Genomic DNA, 20,755 nt, shown 5'->3' on the forward strand with positions numbered 1-20,755 from the left:
CAATCAGCACTGTCGTGCATGTTTCTGGACTGTGGGAGGAAGCCATTGTGCCTGGAGAGAACTGATCCGTGCAGGGGGACAACATGCAGACCTCCCACAGAAACACTGCTTCTTGGAAATTTTATATAGCATCAGACAAACAGTACTAAATTTGTACTATTTGTGCGCTCTTCAGTTTACTCACAATGTGCACATATTTTATACTCAGAACTTTTTACCTACTGGACAATCTTTTCTCTTGCAAACACTGCAGCGGGATCTTTAGGTTCTGCATCCTTTAGGTTCCTGCTGAGCTCTCAGTAAATTAATCAGTGACATAAAAATCCAACTTTTTACTAAGTAGAAAAATGAGTAAAGTATCAGCTAAAACTTAGAATTACAACAGTTCACTGCAGTGTGTCCGCACCGGTCATGTTTATTGTCAACACTTTTGTAGAGTACAAAGGGGTGGTTTATAGTCACCTGGCTGGCACGTGACACAGTCACATGACAAACTGCAGGTGGAAACATGGCATAAAACTGATCTATGTCACGATGTGTGCATTAAATAATAATCCCTTAGACTTATATAGTGCATTTCAAGGTACCCAAAGGCGCTTTACAATTCCATGCACTATTCATTCGCGCCTCAATCATACTTGGTGTTGGTAAGCTACAAATGTAGCCACAGCTGCCCTGGGGCAGTCTGACAGAAGGAGGTGAGTGCTTGAGCTGGTCCTTAAATATGAGTAGGCAATGTACTGATGAAGAAGAGGACTGTTGGCTGAAAAGTGGGAAGCCAGCAGGCTCCACCAGAGAGAGCTGCACTAAGCTACAGGTAAAGTACAAAGGAACAGGTTGTACACTTGGAGTCATGTGACACTGCAAGACATTAGCAAGAACAGGAATGATCAGTAAGTCTGCAGCGCCAGCAAACCAGCTGACAGTCAACTAGTGGGAAACACTGTAATGGGGAAAAAAAAAAGTGTTGTTCTCACTGGTACGATGCCAGGACAGAAATAAATTGTTTCCTCTCTCGTGGAAGAAAGGGCTGCGTCAGGCTTGGACTTTAAAGGTAAGTACAGAGTGAAGATGTTGAGGGTAAAATTGAACTGTTTTGGTCAGTGATTATAAAATGCAGGTGAAACAATAATTAAATGCAAACCAAATTTCTTAAAATCTTGATTAAAATCATTGTTTAGAGGCTGATGTTGATGAGCTCTGACAGTTCAGGTATAAATGAACATAAATATAGGAAGGTGTGAGCTGACTGTGAAAGAAGAGAGCAAGCAAGTTAGTAAAACACAAGTGAAGAATGGGGAAGTCTGCGGGGGATTTCTGAACATGGCATTGAAAAACTTCACCTGCACCTTCTGATGACAGGTAAACTCAGGAGGTTTCACACAGGCTGTGCCATCAAACAAGAAACTGATTTCAGCTGTAATTTTATGACATCAGATTGACTTTTCCAATTAGTCTAATCCATCAGAGGAGGGCGAGCAGGTTAACTGATGTACTGTGCTGAAAAAACTGCTGAGCTCTTCAATCCTATTTTTAGCTGCCACACTAAAAGTAGTTTTTTTTTTTTTATTTTGTTTATTGATGATTAATTAATGAGATTAAAAGGAAACATGACAAGCAGAAAATTACAAATAGATCAAGCAATAAAGAGCTTAAGAAACATAGGTTCAAATAGTCTCTAACAATGATTTCCAGCAATGCATGTGAAGAGGTTTACTTCACTGACTAAAGCACCCTTTTTGGCTCTGAGCAGTGCTGTCAATGACTTTGCTGAGTTCGAGGCCCGAAAGATGAAGTTGTGATGGGGGAGTAGTTTGTGTTTTTATAAAGGACTCAAAGGTGGTCACCACTTGTATATTGAAAATATGCTCTCATACTGTAATATGTGTGTGATATATCTAGAAGCTGATCCTCTGGAAATGATTGTGTTTGTTATACGGTGACTCATTCAGTCAGTGTGTGGTTAGTGGGCTTCTCTTTCTTTCATGCTCACAGATGTTACAGCTGTCTTTATGCTACTTCAGCTGAATCTGTTTTGGATTTGTGGCAGCCGTGTTGAAGAGGATGATGCGAGCTTGTAGCATATGTAAGCTTAGATAAATGTGTCCGTTCCCCCTTAGCTCTGACTGTTGTTGTTTTTCATGATTTTGTGAATAAAACAGGTTTTCTCCTTTTTTTAATGACTTTTGCCATGACTCCTCTCCTCAAGTATCTTCTTCATCTCCTCCTCTCACACCTCTGGTGGTGGTGTCGGAGGGGTGAGCTGAGGAGAGGACTCGAGGACAGTTTCAACGTGGACAACAGAGGCACAGATTATGGAAAAGTTCATAAGAGGGAAACCATAGAAACAATAACAATAAATCAAAACAGAAACCAAAACCAAACTGACTTTAAAAACAAGAACCTGGGATTGCGGCAACGTCTAATGAAATTTTTTTGGATTATCCATGAGTGCACATGGCTGATTTTTGGTTCCCCCACTGAAACCACATTTAAAAAATCCTGGACTCGCCCGTCATTCTCCCGCTTGTAGTCCATGTATTTTTTTTTTGTTTGTTTGTTTGTTTGTTTGGTTACCATGTTTACCTTATCATTTGCTGATACTCCCCAGACAAGTCATTAAACAATCAATAAAAATAAAATCTAAGTATAAAGGAAAAAGGTGACTCTGTTAATAACCAACTTTGAAAGTAAAAGCTTATTTTTCTCAATTGGCACATGATCAGCTGCTTCATTTATACTGTTATAACAGTAATTTACACTGTTGCAGCTAGTTTTACAAATATGTTTATTAAAATACCAGAAAATTAACTTAGAAGAAACAATAATAGTGAGACTATGATGATAGAATATTTGTTTCTTTTGCTCCCAGAATCAATTTAGTTTCACAGTATGTGTGATTTGAAACATAATTACAAACAACCACCAAACATGCAGTGCTTAAGACTTTAAAATGGGTTTTAGTGTTATTTAAAGGACAGATGTGTGATGATAATCTCTGGGAAAATACTGTCATTAGAGACATTTTATGTAGACTGAAGGACTCAGAAAACCTATTTTTATTTTGTCACTTTTAAATCAGACTTTTCTTTTGTTAAAAGTTAAGGTGGTTCAGGCGTCTGACTCCTGGGCGAATCATGAGTGAGGTTTTTCTAGCATTTCGTACCAGGCGAGGCCCTGGGGCAGATCCAGGACATGTTGGAGAGATTATATCCCTCTGTGTGCCTGGGAAATATCTCAGTGTCATCCAGATAAGCTGATGGAGGTGGCTGGAGAGAGGGAAGTCTGGGCTCCTCTGCTTAGGCTGCTGCCCCCACAATCAAGCCCCAGATAAGCAGAAGAAAATGGATGGATTGTTAGTTTTTGTCTTATTATTTTAAATAAAAAATGATAAGTATAAACTATTGCACATTGCCTCCTTTACTACTTAAGAGCTGGTAATGCAGACTCAAACTATGTAAGTACATTTTAAATAAGATGTAAAAGTGAAATTAATCTTATTCATCAGTCAAAGTGATGTAAAATATGTGCACAGTTCTGCATCATTAGACATCTAGATGTAGACAAGAAACACATTTTAATATTTTTGTGAATGGGAGATACACGAGGACGATCAACAGGAGGTATTCCTGTTTGGCCAGTGTAGACAGTTGTGTTAATGCACTGTTTTGACTAACGGTGTTGCCGTATGAGTCGGTCTCGCGAGGTCGAGAGTAACGCGAGGTGTTAGGGGAACAGATATGCTAGGCGTTCTCCCCCATGACTTTTGTGGATTGTCTCTTAACAGCTTGGTATTAATAAATACTGAAACCTAGATCATACGCCTCTCTCGTGATTGACATGGTGTCAGAAGTGGGATATCCCTCGCTGTGACTGAGCCGGACGGAATTTCACAGACAACTCGGCACCAGGAAAGGAGGTGAATAAATCGCCGGAATGGCGGATGGATTCAGACGTCCCGATCCCCTCGTCTTTGACGGAAATGTAGCAGAAAACTGGCGTAAGTTTGAACGTGAATACGAAATATTTATCGCCGCTGCACACAGTGATAAGCCTGCCAAGACGAGAGCATACATACTCCTCAATCTGGCGGGACCGGAGGCTATAGAAAGGGAACAGTCATTCACATATGCACCCGCGGTCACAGATGGCGAAAACGTCATCACACAGGCGGAGTCCCGGGAGGATCCCGTCTGCCTGCTACGAAAATTTAGAGAAATATGTAACCCGGAAACAAACGTGATAATGGAGAGACACAATTTCAATTCTCGATGCCAAAAACCAGCAGAAACAGTTGAATCGTACGTAAGCACACTGAAAAACCTTGCCAAAACGTGCAACTTCGGCCAATTACAGGATGAACTTGTTAGAGACAGACTGGTCGTTGGAATATGTAATGACAGTGTCAGACGTTCCTTACTCAAAGAAACTGACCTCACGCTAGCAAAGGCTATACGTATCTGCCAAATAAGTGAGCTCACAGACCAACATACAAAAACCCTCTCTGCACCTAAATATGCGACAGCTGCCAGTGTGGATACCATGCAGATAAAACGCAGTAACAAACCCAAAGGCCAGTTGAAATTTAAAGCCAAACCGGAAAGTACACCGATCTCAAACTGCAGCTACTGCGGAGGCACACACCCTGCCCAACGCCACCATTGCCCGGCCTTTGGTCAGCAGTGTCACGGCTGTGGGAATTACAACCATTTCAAGAAGCTGTGCAGATCTACAAGAGTTTGCAAGTCTAGCAGACAAGTAAATCAGCTATTGACAGAGGCAGATTCTGACACTGACACTTTTATGGTTGAGGGCTTGTCAATACAGGGAGACAACGATATCAACACTATACACACTGAGGACTGTTACAAAGGGGAAGGACACTGCACTGTAATGATTAATGACAAAAGCCTTGAATTAAAAGTTGATACTGGGGCCAAATGCAACGTGATCTCCCTCGATACATACAAAACCATCAAAAAACATGAAGAAATATGCAAACCAAGTAGAATGATAAAACTTGTTGCTTTTGGTGGGACTGTGATCGAGTCAATTGGCACAGTGACTCTGCAATGTGAGCTCAATGGCCAGTACCACATGCTAAAATTCCAAGTTATTCACAAAAGTGCACAGCCTATACTAGGCTTACAAGACAGCCTGAAGATGAAACTGGTCACCTTTAGCAAAGATGTGCACCACATAGACACTGTTCAGGATCAAACAATATCACAGAGGATGTTCAAGGAATATGCGGACTTGTTTACAGATGAACTTGGTGATCTACCTGTAACCTATGTAATGAAGTTAGATCCTACCGTGGTGCCAGCCATCAACCCCCCCCGCCGCATTCCTGTGGCAATGCAGGAAAAGGTGAAACTGGAACTCCAGAGAATGCAGGACCTTGGAGTAATCGAACCAGTGGACGAGCCCACTGAGTGGGTCTCTAATATGGTTGCTACACACAAGAAAGACACAGATGAGGTTCGTTTATGCATAGACCCACGAAACTTAAACAAAGCACTAATGCGCCCCCATCACCCAATGCGTACAGTAGAGGAGGTGGCAGCGCAAATGTCAGGCGCCACTGTCTTCTCCGTCCTTGATGCCAAAAGCTCATTCTGGCAGATTAAATTAGACAGTGCCTCATCTCTCCACACCACATTCACTACCCCCTTCGGCAGGTTCAAATTCCTCAGGATGCCCTTTGGCATCAATACCGCCTCCGAGGTTTTCCAAAGAGCCATGGAACAAATATTCGCCGGATACCCCTGCGCTATAATCGTGGACGACATTATTATTGGTGGTAGAGACGCAGAAGAGCATGAGAAAAATCTGAGAATGGTTCTGGACCGGGCCAGAAAAATAAAGCTCAGACTCAACAGAAAAAAATGCAAATTCGGGCTCAGGGAGGTGAGCTACGTAGGACACGTGTTCACTGAGGCAGGCCTCAAAGCTGATCCTACAAAAATAGCAGCAATCAATAAAATGCCCCCTCCAGAGGACAAATCAGCCTTGCAGCGCTTTCTGGGAATGGTCACTTACCTGGGTAAATTCATCCCGAACCTGAGCGAGCTGACGCAGCCACTACGGCAACTGCTACACAAGGATGTGGCTTGGAGCTGGACGCAACACCAACAGGATGCGTTTGATGGACTCAAGTTGTGTGTCACAAGGCCGCCAGTGCTCTGTTACTACGACGTCACAAAACCTGTGACTCTCACCTGTGACGCATCACAACATGGTTTAGGTGCTGCCTGCCTTCAGAACGACATGCCAGTGGCTTATGCATCCCGCGCACTGACCGAGACAGAACGGAGGTACGCACAAATTGAAAAAGAGCTGCTGGCAGTGGTCTTTGCTTGTTACAAATTCTATGACTACATCTATGGCAAACCCGTTGTGATTGAAACTGACCACCAACCCTTGGTCACAATCCACAGTAAGCCCTTTAATGCAATCCCTGCACGTCTGCAGCGCATGATGTTGACGCTGCAGAAATTCAACCTGACCCTGATGTACAAAAAGGGGAAACACCTCTACCTGGCTGACACCCTCTCACGCGCACCTAGACGTGATGTGGGTCCTTCAGATGAGGAAAAGCACGAGTTTGAGGTGATGTCAGTCCAACTGATATCCCCACGGCGGCTTGTTGAACTGCGTGAACACACAGCCACGGACCCAGTCCTCCAGACAATCACCCAGTTTATCAGAAATGGATGGCCCAGGTGCACAGGGAGAGTGCCCGTAGAGGCCAAACCATATTTCAATCTCCGCGATGAACTCACCGTCGAGGATGACATCATCATGCGAAGGCACAGAGCTGTCATCCCTACTTCCTTGCATTCCGAGTATATTAAGGCGCTACACAAGGGCCACCCAGGTGTGGAAGCTACAAAGAGGAGGGCAAGAGAATGCGCATTCTGGCCTTCAATAAATGAGGATGTGGAGACTGCTATACAAGCATGCAGTACCTGCAACAGCCTGAAACCACACCAACAAAGAGAACCACTAAAACTACACGCAGTCCCTGATCTGCCCTGGTCTGTCGTTGCCACAGATATATTCGAATGGGAGAACCACCACTACCTTGTACTCGTGGATTCGTACTCAGGGTGGTTTGAAGTTGACCAGCTCAGCAACATGTCCTCCCTAAGTGTAATTAACAAACTAAAACGACATTTCTCTGTTCAGGGCATACCGCAGAAATTGTATTCAGACAACGGCACTCAGTTCACGAGTCAGACATTCCGTGACTTCACCAAATCTTGGGACTTCACACATGTGACGAGCAGTCCCGACTACCCGCAGTCCAACGGCCTCAGTGAAAGGGCCGTACGGAGTGCAAAGAAGCTGCTGGAGACGACAAAAAGGGATGGGACAGACTTTTACCTGAACCTGCTAAGCCTGCGTAACACACCACGGGACAAGATCCTGGGCTCTCCCGCACAAAGACTGCTGTCCAGGCGGACCCGGACGGTCCTGCCCATCTGCAAACATCTGTTAAAACCTGCAGCAAGATCAACGGCTTATGTCAACGCCCAGCTCACAAAGAAACGTGAGACACAGAAACGTTATTATGACAAGTCCAGCAAACCCTTACTTCCCCTGCTACCACATCAAGTAGTAAGACTCCAAACGGAAAAAGGATATGACAGGATGGGCATCGTGAGGCGAAGATGCAATGAACCACGCTCATATGTAGTTGAGTCTGAAGGGAGAGAGTACCGACGTAACAGAAAGCACCTCCTGCCAGTGATGGAACCACAACCTCCTCGACCCTCTGAGCCACTCACACATATAAGCGAACAGAAACAACCTCAAAATAAACACCAACCTGAAACAACAAACCCTGACGCGGAACATGTATACCCAGAACAGTGTCAAATACCAACTACTGCAGAAAACAGTCCCAACAGTGTACTGCAGGAGAGTCGGAGAGAAAGCGTGGCACAGCCTTCCACATCCACATATGTCACCAGATTTGGCAGAGTTTCCAAACCAAACAGAAAGTACCTGGACTGAAAGTAAAACTCAAATTAAGGCACCATTATATAAGTGGCTTAAATGTACACATGGTGTAAACTGTTATATTTTGTTGGTTAGAATGAGTAGTTGTTTCGCTCTAGACTGTAACGTTTATGCACCACCTTAACTCAGTTGTCCTCTGTTTTATTTTGATATGTTCAGTTTTGATTGTCAATTCAAGTTCTAACAAGAAGTTCTAAAATGACCTACTATCAGTCAGTTGTGTTCATTTTGCATGTTAGGCCTACAAAGGGGGATGTAGACAGTTGTGTTAATGCACTGTTTTGACTAACGGTGTTGCCGTATGAGTCGGTCTCGCGAGGTCGAGAGTAACGCGAGGTGTTAGGGGAACAGATATGCTAGGCGTTCTCCCCCATGACTTTTGTGGATTGTCTCTTAACAGCTTGGTATTAATAAATACTGAAACCTAGATCATACGCCTCTCTCGTGATTGACAGCCAGTAAAACTGGTTTGAATAGAAATCTCCACTAGGTGGAGCAACTGAATTAGGTTGTTTAGTTCCTCCCACCGAAATCTGCTGCTTGCCTTTAAGGTTTTCTCGCAGAACAACATTTTTGGAAAAGTTTAACATCAAATCATCTGTTTCCTTTTGTCTTGTCTTAACTTGTTGTTGGTTTATATAAAAAAAAAAGTAGGCTAAAAAACTGCACGTTGTTTATGATGTGCTGATATTTCAGAGTGAAACTGTGCTTTCACTTTCATTTAATTAAGTCAACGTCTGCTGTTTGGATTTGCACTGACAGATCAGCCAATGAATTCAGGAGCCAGTATTTTAAATGCAAGGGCAACTTTTATATTTATACATTTATTTAGACCACAGATTTGACCTTTTTAAAAGCAACTTTATGGCAGAATAATTCCTCCTTTTCTTGAAGAGCTGCGCTACTGAGTTAGAGGTAAAGTACAAATGAACGGCACATGACACACAAAGTGTCTGCAGGCTTTATTCAAACTACAGGCAGAAACTTGGCACACTGATAAGAACAGATCATCACGTCTGCAGCACCGGAAGCTGATCAAACCAGTGAAGAGTCTCGAGGGAGAAAAACGGAAAAAGATGGGATTCCACCAGGAAACGTCTACAGTATGATGGCGGTACAGTCCCAAGAAACACGTGCACACAGTTTGTTTCCTCTCACGTGGAAAAGCAGGATGAGTCATGGTTTGGACTTTCAAGGTAAGTACCTTGAATATTTTGGGAAAGATGGAACCATTTTGGTCAGTGATTTTAAAAGCAGTTGAAGCAATGATCTGATCCAAACCTAAAGCCTTGAATAAAATTAGTGCCTAACAGGTTCTGCTGATGTTCAGCCCAGACATGAATGAAAACAGATACGTGCTAATGTGAGCTAAGTTTGAAAAAAAAATAAGAGGTAAATACTGAACAGGAATAAGCAATGAGTAAATAATGGGGAAGTCCCCTGTTTATGACAGCAGAATAGAATAAAAAACAACCCTCCACACCCACTCATGACAGGAATCCTAAGGAAGCCTTTACAAGAAAGCAGGCGGCTTGATTTCAGCAGTAATTGTGCAGCTGACATGCTGTGATACTCGTACTGAGAAACAAGCACTGAGCGCGCTGTCATCATTGTTCAGCTGCCAGGCTGAAAGTGTTTTTGTGATGATTTTTGGAGGAGATTAAATGGACAAAACTACAAGCAGACAGTTATAAATAGAACAAACAATCAATAGCTTAAGAAAAAAATTTTAAAGCAACAAAAAGTATCAAAGAATGATTTCAGTGTATGCCAAACAAACAAACTGCAGCGGGGCTCGGTTCTTTTGGATTTACAGTTTTTATGCATAAAATTACACAAAATAAAACAGGAGCGCAGATCCTGTTGTCGGCTCTCAAGTGGCTCCTGGTGTGATTATCGAGTAGATGGTCGGTTCAGAAACAATTTCTGCTAAAGACACAAAGATGCAAAGTGTTAAACCGCTGACTACTGCTAACAACATGCAGACAAGAGTGTTATGGAGACTCTGCTGCACAAGCTAAATGACACAGTTTAGTCTACTTACAGTAACGGGAGGCGGCAAAACTCAATAAAATTTCATACATTTTTCAACAATGAATTTTACTTACTTATTATATTGTTATATTTACTTTTTGCTTACAGACAGATGAGTATAGTTGTACAAACTTCTTTCACTTTGTACCTGATTTTCTATGTACAGAACACTTTTGTGATGTCAAGTGTAAAGACTCACTGTTTGAATATTTTAAATTCTTAACTAAGTGTTGTAACCATATTTGAGTTGTGTTGTATTCAAACTTTGCTTCTAGCAGATGTCTGCCGTGGTTTCAAGCATTTGTATTTTAAGGCTGAGCTATTAACAGGTCACCACAACTCAGAGTCTCACGACTGAAACGCTGGGTTAGTCTTCCTGTTCGAGGTTATTTAAATATTAGCCAAACCATTCCTGTAACTCTGCAGTGTGTGGAGCAGAGGACATCACAGCATGGTTTCCAGTGTTGTATTTACTTCTGTCATTAAGCAGAATAATATTGGGGCAGACGACCCAAATGCAGGACAGTGAGGCAAGTGGCGAAACAACAACGAAGCCATTATTGGGAAAGCAAGAATTAAAAAGCAAGTGTGTAAACACCAGGGGAATGATAGCATACATCCTGACAAAAGACAAAGGGAAACACACAACTATTGAGACACAATGAGACTCAGATGGAGACATGACACAGGTGGATATATTAAGGCGAGGCAGCCAATGGAGGGAAGCCTTGAGGCTTCTCTCATGTCTCTGATTTGTGCCTCCTTGTCTCCTCTGTCCTCCCCCCTCTTGGTTGTGACACAGAACCAATTTCAGTAGGTCACAGTGAAGGATGTCTAGTTGTTAAAATGCACCTGATTTACAGAAGGATAGAGGAGGCTTGCTGGAGGACCTATAATCATTAATGCACAGGTGTAGCCTTAGTAGAAGAGTTTTTATGTTCCACATATAAAGAGGTGTGGCAGACAGCTGGACAAACCGTGGTGAGAGGCGGACTCGTCCAAAATCTCATTCTTTCTATTCATATTCTATTCAGCTGGTTCACTTATTTAAGATGTACAATCTTTCTACCCTTCACTGTTTCTGTGTGTGATTAAAAATGGTATAATAACTTGTCATACTGCTCAATACTGTAAATTTAAAATAAATATAAAATGTCATGAGTAATGTAAAGCCTGCTATCAGCTGTAGTTTGGGCTAAAATAAAAACAGTAATGCACTTGTGTCAAACATCGTAACTGATACTGCTTGAAAATAGTAGTAAGACTGATATCTGGGCCATAGATATGAGGATGGAAGACAACAGAGGCTCAGCTTAATGAGAGGAGAAAAGTCCATAAATGAGACAGAGGGTAACCCAAGAAATAACAATAAAGTCCAAACAGGAACCAAAACTGTCTGTGATGCCGTGTTTCTTAGTTAATGGACTTTTGTAATTATTTTGCTTTCATTTTGTTATATTGTTTCATGTGGTCTCCTTTTGTACTCTTAGTCAAGTTCCCAGTTGCTTTAGACCTTAGTTCTCCCTGCGTTCTGTCCCGTAGTGTTTCCCCTCTGTGTGGAGTTTCCTGTGTCTGTTTTCCTCAGTGTCTTTGTCTCCCCTTGCTGTGTCTAGTCTGTGTTCTCTGTGTCTTCTCGCTTCCTGTTTTATTTTGCCATCCCCTGTGCCTCGTGCTTTGTGTTTTCCATTACTTCCCTGGGACTCATTAGCATCTGTTTGTTCACCTGTTCTGACCCAGCTGTTTCCACTCTCCCATGGTTTCTTATGTTGTACTAATACTCCACTAACTAAATATGTTTATGAGTAGTGATCTATTGACTCAGAGTTTGTGCTAAATGTCAGTCCAATTATATATAAACAATGAGGTCACAGTTTAGTGCAGCTACAGTTACACGTGTCTTGAAGATCAAGGAAGAGCTATGACTCATCCCCGCATATCACAACACAATGGTGATCTTTATATCTTTCCATGGGAGGGAAGGGCTGCAGTATTGCAAACATTTATCTTGGCTGTTCTGTAGTTTTGCTAAAGATGTTTGATTGTTTTCTTGTGTTTTTACCTTTGTCACTCGTTGGCTGCACTTCCTGCATGATGGTGACATCAGTGTATGAAACATCTGGGTCTGTTTCATCTGCAACACAATGCTTCTCACTGTTAAACACCTGCTTGGAAACATGCTGTTCAACGATAAAACAATCATGTAAAGGCTGAACATAGATTTCTGCTACATGTAATCGTTCTCATTTACATAATTTGTTCCTTTAATTCACTAAACCTGACTGGGATCAGCTCAGTAAAGACAGCGCATAACAGAAAACCATGCAATGATCGTTGTATTGTCTGTACACTCAGCATGCTTGAGAAAAATCACATCTGTAAAGTAAAGCCAGCTGTTGATCTTGTTGCATCAAAATCAGATACTTAAAGCAGTTGTTTTCACTTCACATGATGTGGATGCTTTCACTGTAAAAGACACTCTCTGAGTACTTCATCAGGAAACATCTGCACCTGCTTTTTTTTTTTTTTAGGCTGTTTCCCAACAATCAGATCACAGTGGTGCATAAAATCCTGCAAGTACAGATCAGAAAGTTCAGTTAAGGTTTGCACTCAGGAAGCCAGAGTACCCGAAGGAAACCCACAAAGAGAGAGCACATGAACTCCACACAGAAATGCTAAGTTTGTACAAGTGTGGGGGAGGGATCATGGTTTGAATACTATAAGTACTGTTTTTGACCATCATGCCTAAAGAATTATCTTTACCACATCACAAAGATACCTCAGACTGGTTCATGAACACATCACTGGCTATTGATTTTTAAGCTGAGCCAAATACCAGAGTTATAAGCAGTTTTAAATCCAAAACAGAATAAAAGTGTCCCATGTAAAGAGAGTTTAAAGAGGACAAAACAAAAATTTCAAGCATTTACAGGGGAGTGGTTCAAAAAATATTAATTTGTAGAATTTAAATTGTTTAACCCCGATTCATTTCTGACTGTGTTCATGTTCATGTCCTCCGCCTTCATGTAAAAGCTTCTCAGGCTGAACTGTTCTCTGCAGTGAGTTTTATCAAATGTATAGCAACTGAACAGAGAACAGATATCTTCAGAGAGATGATCAAACACACAGACGCATACCAAGATTAAACGGCTGATAACAAAGATGAATGCATGACCCATTGTGTATTCATCGTATTTTGCGTAAGTCATACCACTCTGGTTAAATATAGCAGCTCATGTAATCACCAGACTTAATTAAAATACCATCTGGTGATGACAGACGTGCTGAACGTTGACCTGAAATCTTCAATCAGACAAAAGACATGAGCTGAGAGAACATCGACGGCCTCATTAAAATCCAATAAACACCTTTTGGGATGTAGAAAATGATGACATGCAATCACATCAACATGCAGTAATAGTATTTTAAATGAAATCAAGAATAGTCAGCCCTGTATTTTTATATTAGAGCCCTTCTAATAAAGTGCTCAGTGAGTGTATATGCAGCAAAAACACACATAAATATATAAATATTTACATAAAAGCAAAGATTATTTTTGACTGATTTGATCCCATTTTTAAAATGCGATTTTATATTTGCTTTTATACTAGTATTGTTTTTTTATTATTCTTATTTATAAAATCTTTGCGTGAATAAAAAGAATGTGGAGTTGTATCTGCTGAAAAGCAAAGTCAGCTGGTCCCCTGGGACTGAAAAGAAATGACATGGGAAACGACAGTTGCAGTTACCTTTGTTTAGACTGCACCATCATTTTTTAAAAGGTTCATTCACTGTTGAGTTTAAAAGCAGAAAAGGTACCACCAAGATATTTATCTTCAACATCATTATCCTCGTTTCCTATGTCAAATGCCAGAAAGGTTAAACATTTCTCTGCAAATAGTAAAACTGCACTGGTGCTTGTATGAGATAAATATGTAGGTATGAGTTTCTTTTTCAAATTTGCATGATCTGGCTGTTCAGGGATCCATGGTGTCATGGTTAACACATTCACCTAACACATGAAAGAGCCCAATTTGAGACTTGGAGGAGACACAGCCCACCCAGGAAGGCTATCCGTGGAAAATACTGACCAAGTCAAATATGACAGCTTGAAGTGACTCTACAGAAACGCTGAAGACCAAAACTAACAATGTCAGTCAGTTTCCTCAGTTTATTCTCTTTCCCTTGAAGATGTAAACTTTCAAAGCTTTAACAAATATATAGTTTCATAAAGTCCGCTGTTTTCTTAAAAAATCTTGGTGCTATAAATGCAGTAAACAATGCACATGTTTTGACACATGCTGGTGGGCTGCAGTATGAGGGCCTGAAACAACATAAACTTTACTGTGGGTTTACAGTAACTAAAGAAAATGTGAGTCAGTGCAAAAGTGTGCCTAACAGATATGTGTCAAAAAACAGACTGACCTTTGTGGTTCCTCCAGAGGCACAGTAGCACCAACACCACCACCAACACCATAGCCAGCAAGAGGCAGACACCCACCACAGGAAGTAAAACATGCACAAGAGCAGAGTGAAAAGATTTGGGCCATCCACCTTTAACACAAAAGAAAGCAAAAACCACAGTTTGTTCTTGATGCACACACAACAACAAGCTCTATCTGGTTTGCAGACTTTGTCCTCTTCATGGTAAGCTCAGCTAAAAGCACCCGTAAAGTAAACAAACAGAGGTTTTATTAATTTTCTCATGCATCTTCTGATGTTCAGAAAAACAATTTCCTTTTTACAGTTCAATCATCTGACCTGTGACAGCCAGCCAGCTGTCTGGTGAGCTTCCAGCACCATAGATGTTACACTTGTAGAAACCTTCATCAGACTTTGAAACCTTTTGGATGGTCATGATTCCTGTGGAGCTGTTCCCGATGAGGAGACCATCTTTATAAAATTCAGCTGTGAGGTTGGAAAAAGAAGTGCTCTTATTCGTGCAGTGCAGACTGACAGTATCGCCCTCCTGCAGAGGAACGACCGGGCTCTCCAGGATCACCAGGCCTCCTAAACAACAGTATGAAAAAAAAAAAAAAAAAAACCAAAAAATATTTAATTAAGTTTAATTCAGTTTTATTTATATAACCCCAAATCACAACAGTCTCCTCAATGCTCTTTATGTTGTATGGTGAAGACTTTACAGTATAAAGCTTTGATTATAATAAAATCAAATCAAATAAAAAAATCAAACATATTCATGCAGTGGACCTAGAACCTAAACCATCCTGGAGGTTCTTGCTTAAGCCAAGAAATATTCCAGATCAGACAGACTAAAAACAAAACAAAACAACTATTTCATCCACTTTAAGCTGCTGCTGTTTTCACCAGCTTTTAATTTCATTACACTTTAATTTATCCCTTTTGTTTAGCCAATAATTTAATTTGTGCTGCTTCAAGCCAATTTTAACTTTTAATCCATACCAGGAGAGAACCTTTCAGGTCAATAATTTATAACTTTTTATTGATAAGTTTAGCTAGCACCTGTACTTCATCTGTTTATCAGTTATGCATAGCTAACATTTTTATTCATACAATTAATAATAGCTAATAATTTCAATTGTTAGCCACACCTTGAGTAAGCTATTTCAATCCCTACTTATTTAATTCAATAATTATTGCAATACCCCCTGCACCCCCCCAGCTACTGCAGAATTACTCCCACTGGGTAGGATGCTTGTAACTCTGATTGATGATGAATGATTGGTCCAGATTGCAAGCCCACAAAAGGGTACCGTAAGTTTGTCTTGATTTTAAACTAAACAGTTTCTACTAAGCCAAGCTGACAGACTGCGGGAAGTGGTAACATTAATGTTCCTGTCTGTGTGATGGCAAGAGTGCATTTTTTATAAGGAAAACATTAGTCTGTAGTAACTTTTTTTAACACCTCTGCATGTCAGGTGTGCTACTAGTATAACTGGAAGAATTATCTGTCTATAATAACACTATAATAGTATAAAGTGTCCTAACATTTACTGGCTAGATTTCCCTGAAATTTGGTGCACTGATGCAGACATCCTCAGTCAGCTCAGTGAAATTTTTCATCAGTTTCTATTTTTTAAATTTCACTCTTTCCTTAACAATAAAAACTGTCCCATCACTCTCAGGTGTGATTTGTGCTTAGTCCTGATTAGCAAATGTTCAGAATTTCACTGTGTTAAACTGTGATTGTAAACTTTGTTAACCTGCTAAATTTCATTGGCATGCTTATATCAGTTACTGTACACAGTCAGATCAAAGCTCTGCACATAAAGCTCTGTATGGTTGTAGAGTTATAATCTGATTTTTTTTTAATTAATATGCCCTCTTCAATGTAAAGGTTACCCTCACCGGTTACTGTGATGTTTACAGTTTCACTGCACGTTCCAGCTCCAGCTTCACACCAGTACACCCCACTGTCTGACTGGTAAACATCCTGAATGAAGCAGTGTGACTCATTCCTTTTCCCCCAGACTTTAGAACACTCTTCATTTGTGTTTGCGGATGTGTTTCTCCTTATTGTCCAGTCAGAAGAGTTTTTATGCTCTCCACAGCTCAGTGCAACAGACTCATACATGAAGAACTGAGATCTGCTGGGAAAGATTCTCAGAGAGACTGAAAGAAATAAAAGCGTGAGACAAATTAACTGCGTGTACAATGACAGTTTTAAGGCTGGAGACACGGGGTAACCACCACCACCTAAGACCTACACTATGTTCCAATAGCATTCACTCGTCTGCTTTCACATGCATATAAACTTGAACAACAACCCATTCTAAATCCACAGGGTTTAATATGATGTCGACACACCCTTTACAGCTATCACACCTTCAACTCTTCTGGGAAGGCTTTCCATAAGGGTAGGAGTGTTTATGGGAATTTTTGACCATTCTTGATTGATTCATTAAATGATTGTCCTATGTAAGAAGTGGTTCTGATTGGATATTATTGTCACTGTTCGTGATCATGTGACCTATAATTAGGAATGCGCCGATCCGATATTCAGTATCGGTCCGATCCTGGCCTAAACTACTGGATCGGATATCGGAAAAAAATGCAATCCGATCCGACACCCACATTAGCTGCGTTACAGTTTTCGGTCGTCGTCTCCTTCTTGTGGGTCTGTGGTTGAACAAACCAGCTTAGAGCTGCATTACCACCACCTACTGGAACGGAGGGGATCAGGAGTTAGAGTTGTGTGTTGTGCTCGCTGTGCTGAGAATTTCAGCTGTTGTTTTTTTCTCTACTTCAGCTCCCGGACATACTGCTGTGAGCACAGCTATTAGCACTAGTGACCGTGCGGTACCGGAAGGACCCCTTCTCCATAAAAATATTTTTGATACTTTAATCCCTGATTAGTGACTAAATATGAACCTGCAGTAGAAACGTATTTAGGAGAATGCTTGTGAATATAAAGCATTACAAGATTACGCTCACGCAGCCCCTAGTTTTTCAACATAAACACTGTTAACACAACAGCAGCAGTCAGCTGTTTTACGTGCAGTTTGTCTGCACAAGCGCGAAGAGGCGGAGCCGGTGAGCTCAGATGGAGTGGACAAAATGTTTTTCTAGCGTCCAGATGAAGCTTTCCCCTCTGTAATCTCCATAAAACAGAAAAGTTTTCAGCTGTTTTTTAAAAGATGCCACAGAGTCATCTAAATGGAGATGGAGTGGTAAACAGTTCCAGAGCTTTGGTGCCACTGCCTGAAAAGCTCTGCCCCCCTGGTCCTTAGTCTTGTATGTGGGACAACTAAAAGATTTCAGTTTTGTTGTGTGACAGACTGTTGAATTATGTAAAATTGATCCAGGCATTTAAAAATAATAATAGATAAAAGATCGGATTTGTATCAGTATCGGCAATATCCAAATGTAAAATATCTGTATCGGACATAAAAAAGTGGTATCGTGCCATCCCTACCTATAACCGATGATTTAAGATGGTGCTGATGAAGAGCAGGTATTCTTAAAATGTCACACATGACTAAATGCAATAAATAAGAAAAGTGGAGTTCTGCAGTTTAAACTGTTAATTATTTTCTACTATAACTGAGGACAAATAACAAATAACAGATGCAGCTCTTGTGTGGGAAACATCACTTGATCAAGTATGTCTCCAAGTACATAAAACACCAGCCAAATTCACCAAGCTCCTCTGGCCACATAGTGACCATGAATGTGCTGTTTCACATGTCCGAAGTATTCGCTCATCTGCCTTCACTCACATATGTATGAACTTAAGTGACATCCCATTCTTAATCCATAGGGTCTGATATGATATCGGCCCACCCTCTGCAGCTATAACAGCTTCAACTCTTATGGGAAGGGAACAAGGAACAAGGTTTAGGAGAGTGTTTATGGGAATTTTTGACCATTCTTCCAGAAGCACATTTGTGAGGTCAGACACTGATGTTGGATGAGAAGGTCTAGCTCACAGTCTCCGCTCTAATTCATCCCAAACTTGTTCTGTCAGGTTGAGGTCAGGACTCTGTGCAGGCCAGTCAAGTTCTTCCACACCAAACTCACTCATCCATGTCTTTATGGATCTGCTTTGTGCACTGGAGTGCAGTCATGTGGGAACAGGAACAGACCATCCCCAAACTGTTCCCACAAAGTTGGGAGCATGAAATTGTCCAAAATATCTTGGTATGCTGAAGCATTAAGAGTTCCTTTCACTGTAACTAAGGGGCTGAGCCCAACTCCTGAAAAACACCCCCACACCATAATCCCCCCTCCACCAAATTTTACTCTTGGTTCTCCTGGCAACCATCAAACCCAGACTCGTCCATCGGATTTCCAGATGGAGAAGTGTGAGTCATCATTCCAGAGAATGCATCTCTACTGCTCTAGAGTCCAGTGGCAGTGTGCTTAACACCAATGTGTGCAACATTTTGCATTGCACTTGGTGATGTAAGGCTTGGATGCAGCTGCTCAGCCATAGACACCCATTCCATGAAGCTCTCTATACACTGTTCTTGAGCTAATCTGAAGGCCATGTGAAGGTTGAAGGTCTGTAGCGATTGACTCTACAGACCTCACAGCAGATGCTGATGTGCATAGTGTCATTTTACATGGCTGTTGTTCCCAATCTCTTCCACTTTGTTATGATACCACTAACAGCTGACTGTGGAATATTTAGTAGTGAAGAAATTTTGTTACTAGACTTGTTGAACTGGTAGCATCTCATCACAGTACAATGCTGGAGCTCACTGAGCTCCTGAGAGCGACGCATTCTTTCACAAATGTTTGTAGAAGCAGTCTGCATGCCTAGGTGCTGGGTTTATACACCTCTGACCATGGAAGTGACTGAATTCACTGAATTCAGTGATTTGAATGAATACTTTTGGCAATATAGTGGAATGCTGGCTACACACCCCTAAAAACCAAGGCAAAAACTGTTAAGAAAATGTATTTACCTTGGTAACAATTTTTCTAGTCAAATTTTTTTTTTGCTATACTTGGATGGATTTTTGTCTATCTTTTGTTCCAACAAAAACAAATTTTAACAGTGCAACCAGCCATTTAATTTACTGCCCCTTTTAAAAATGTTCTGGTAGCGTCACTGTCAGGGGTGGATGCTTTTTGAATTCTTGTAGAAGTGAACAAACAGTTCAATTCAACAACTAACAACCAGCCTCTCAACCTTTTTCTTTCTTTTTCGCATTTCCTTGCAATAAAATACAAACAAATATTTATTATTATTAATAATAATAATAAATATCGTTTGCACTATTAATAGCTTATTTTCAAATAATGATGCTAGACATTTTCTTGCCATCAAACAACAATGCACTGAAAAATCAAAAGACACACTGACACCATTTCTCTCCTCTTCACAACTTTGCAGCTCTGTTACGTGACACATGTAATGAAAGCTTCACATATTACCCACAAAACAGACACATCTGCATCTCCTGCTACAAAGGTTTCATCTGAAACTGATACGTGTGGGATTTTTGAAAGATGCCGTTCTTAGCTGAGTAAGTGATCAGCACTAGGGCGTCAAAGTGCAAATATGATTTCATGTTGGCCTCATTAAAGATTCTGTTGCTTTTAAGTCTAAACACAAACATAACTAATTTGCATTTGCTTCCTTTCAATTCACTGTTTCATAATCATTACATAGCTAAATGTTTCAGTGAGCTCTCATGAATCAAGAACTAACAAAACGTTCCTGAGTTAGTATCTGCAATAAAGCATAAAACATGTCACTAAAAACAGAAGAAGTAAGTTCAGGAACAAAGAGGGAACTTGTTGCTTGTTATACTTGCTCAGCAGTATTAACGCTAAATACAGTTTTACAAGATGATTTACATATTCCAAAGTAGTAGTTATGTGTATTTAGTTAGTCTCTCTTAAAGAAACTAACTAAAGCCGTGCCAGCTGTGTGGGGTTTTTTTTTTTCTTATTTTAGTAATACTGTATTAAATTTATTCTAAACGATTTTAGAACTCATGTGAAGTACAGAGGCCTGCTTCCTCTTTTATGCTCTGAAAACTGAGCTATTTATTAATCCATTTACAGACACATCAGAGAGTTCACACACATTTAGTACTTACCGATAATGGTGCACAGAGTTGCGACCTCCATGCTGTTTGGCTGGTGTTCGACTTACAGACTGAGGAGTTTCAGGGGGACTGCATCACACCTCAATGCTGACTTTGTGAAAAAGTCATTTGTGCAGGATGTATGTCACAGTTTTATTTTTGAAACCACAAAC

The 20,755-nt window shown here is 40.8% G+C and overlaps 1 protein-coding gene across 1 annotated transcript; it reads right to left on the reverse strand.

Moving 5' to 3' along the window:
• Nucleotides 1-9,851: 9,851 nt before the first annotated feature.
• On the reverse strand, nt 9,852-20,638 carry LOC115796759 (low affinity immunoglobulin gamma Fc region receptor II-like). The gene is made up of 6 exons (XM_030753178.1): nt 20,595-20,638; nt 16,390-16,653; nt 14,821-15,069; nt 14,485-14,613; nt 12,122-12,193; nt 9,852-9,957 (listed from the first exon to the last, which is right to left on the reverse strand). The coding sequence occupies exons 1-6, from the start codon at nt 20,623-20,625 to the stop codon at nt 9,902-9,904; spliced, it is 801 nt and encodes a 266-aa protein (XP_030609038.1). The 5' UTR covers nt 20,626-20,638; the 3' UTR covers nt 9,852-9,901.
• Nucleotides 20,639-20,755: the final 117 nt, after the last annotated feature.

This window comes from Archocentrus centrarchus, chromosome 18 (assembly GCF_007364275.1).
Source record: "Archocentrus centrarchus isolate MPI-CPG fArcCen1 chromosome 18, fArcCen1, whole genome shotgun sequence".
In the NCBI taxonomy this organism is placed as follows: Eukaryota; Metazoa; Chordata; class Actinopteri; order Cichliformes; family Cichlidae; genus Archocentrus; species Archocentrus centrarchus.

Bases quoted from the DNA above. Each gene is read 5' to 3' on its own strand.
- LOC115796759 (XM_030753178.1), bottom strand. From the start codon at position 20,625: ATGGAGGTCGCAACTCTGTGCACCATTATCG. The intron at 16,654-20,594 runs GTAAGTACTAAA...TATTTCTTTCAG, and splicing joins AACTCTGTGCACCATTATCG to TCTCTCTGAGAATCTTTCCC. The intron at 9,958-12,121 runs GTAAAAACACAA...TTGTGTCTTTAG, and splicing joins GCAGCCAACGAGTGACAAAG to CAGAAATTGTTTCTGAACCG.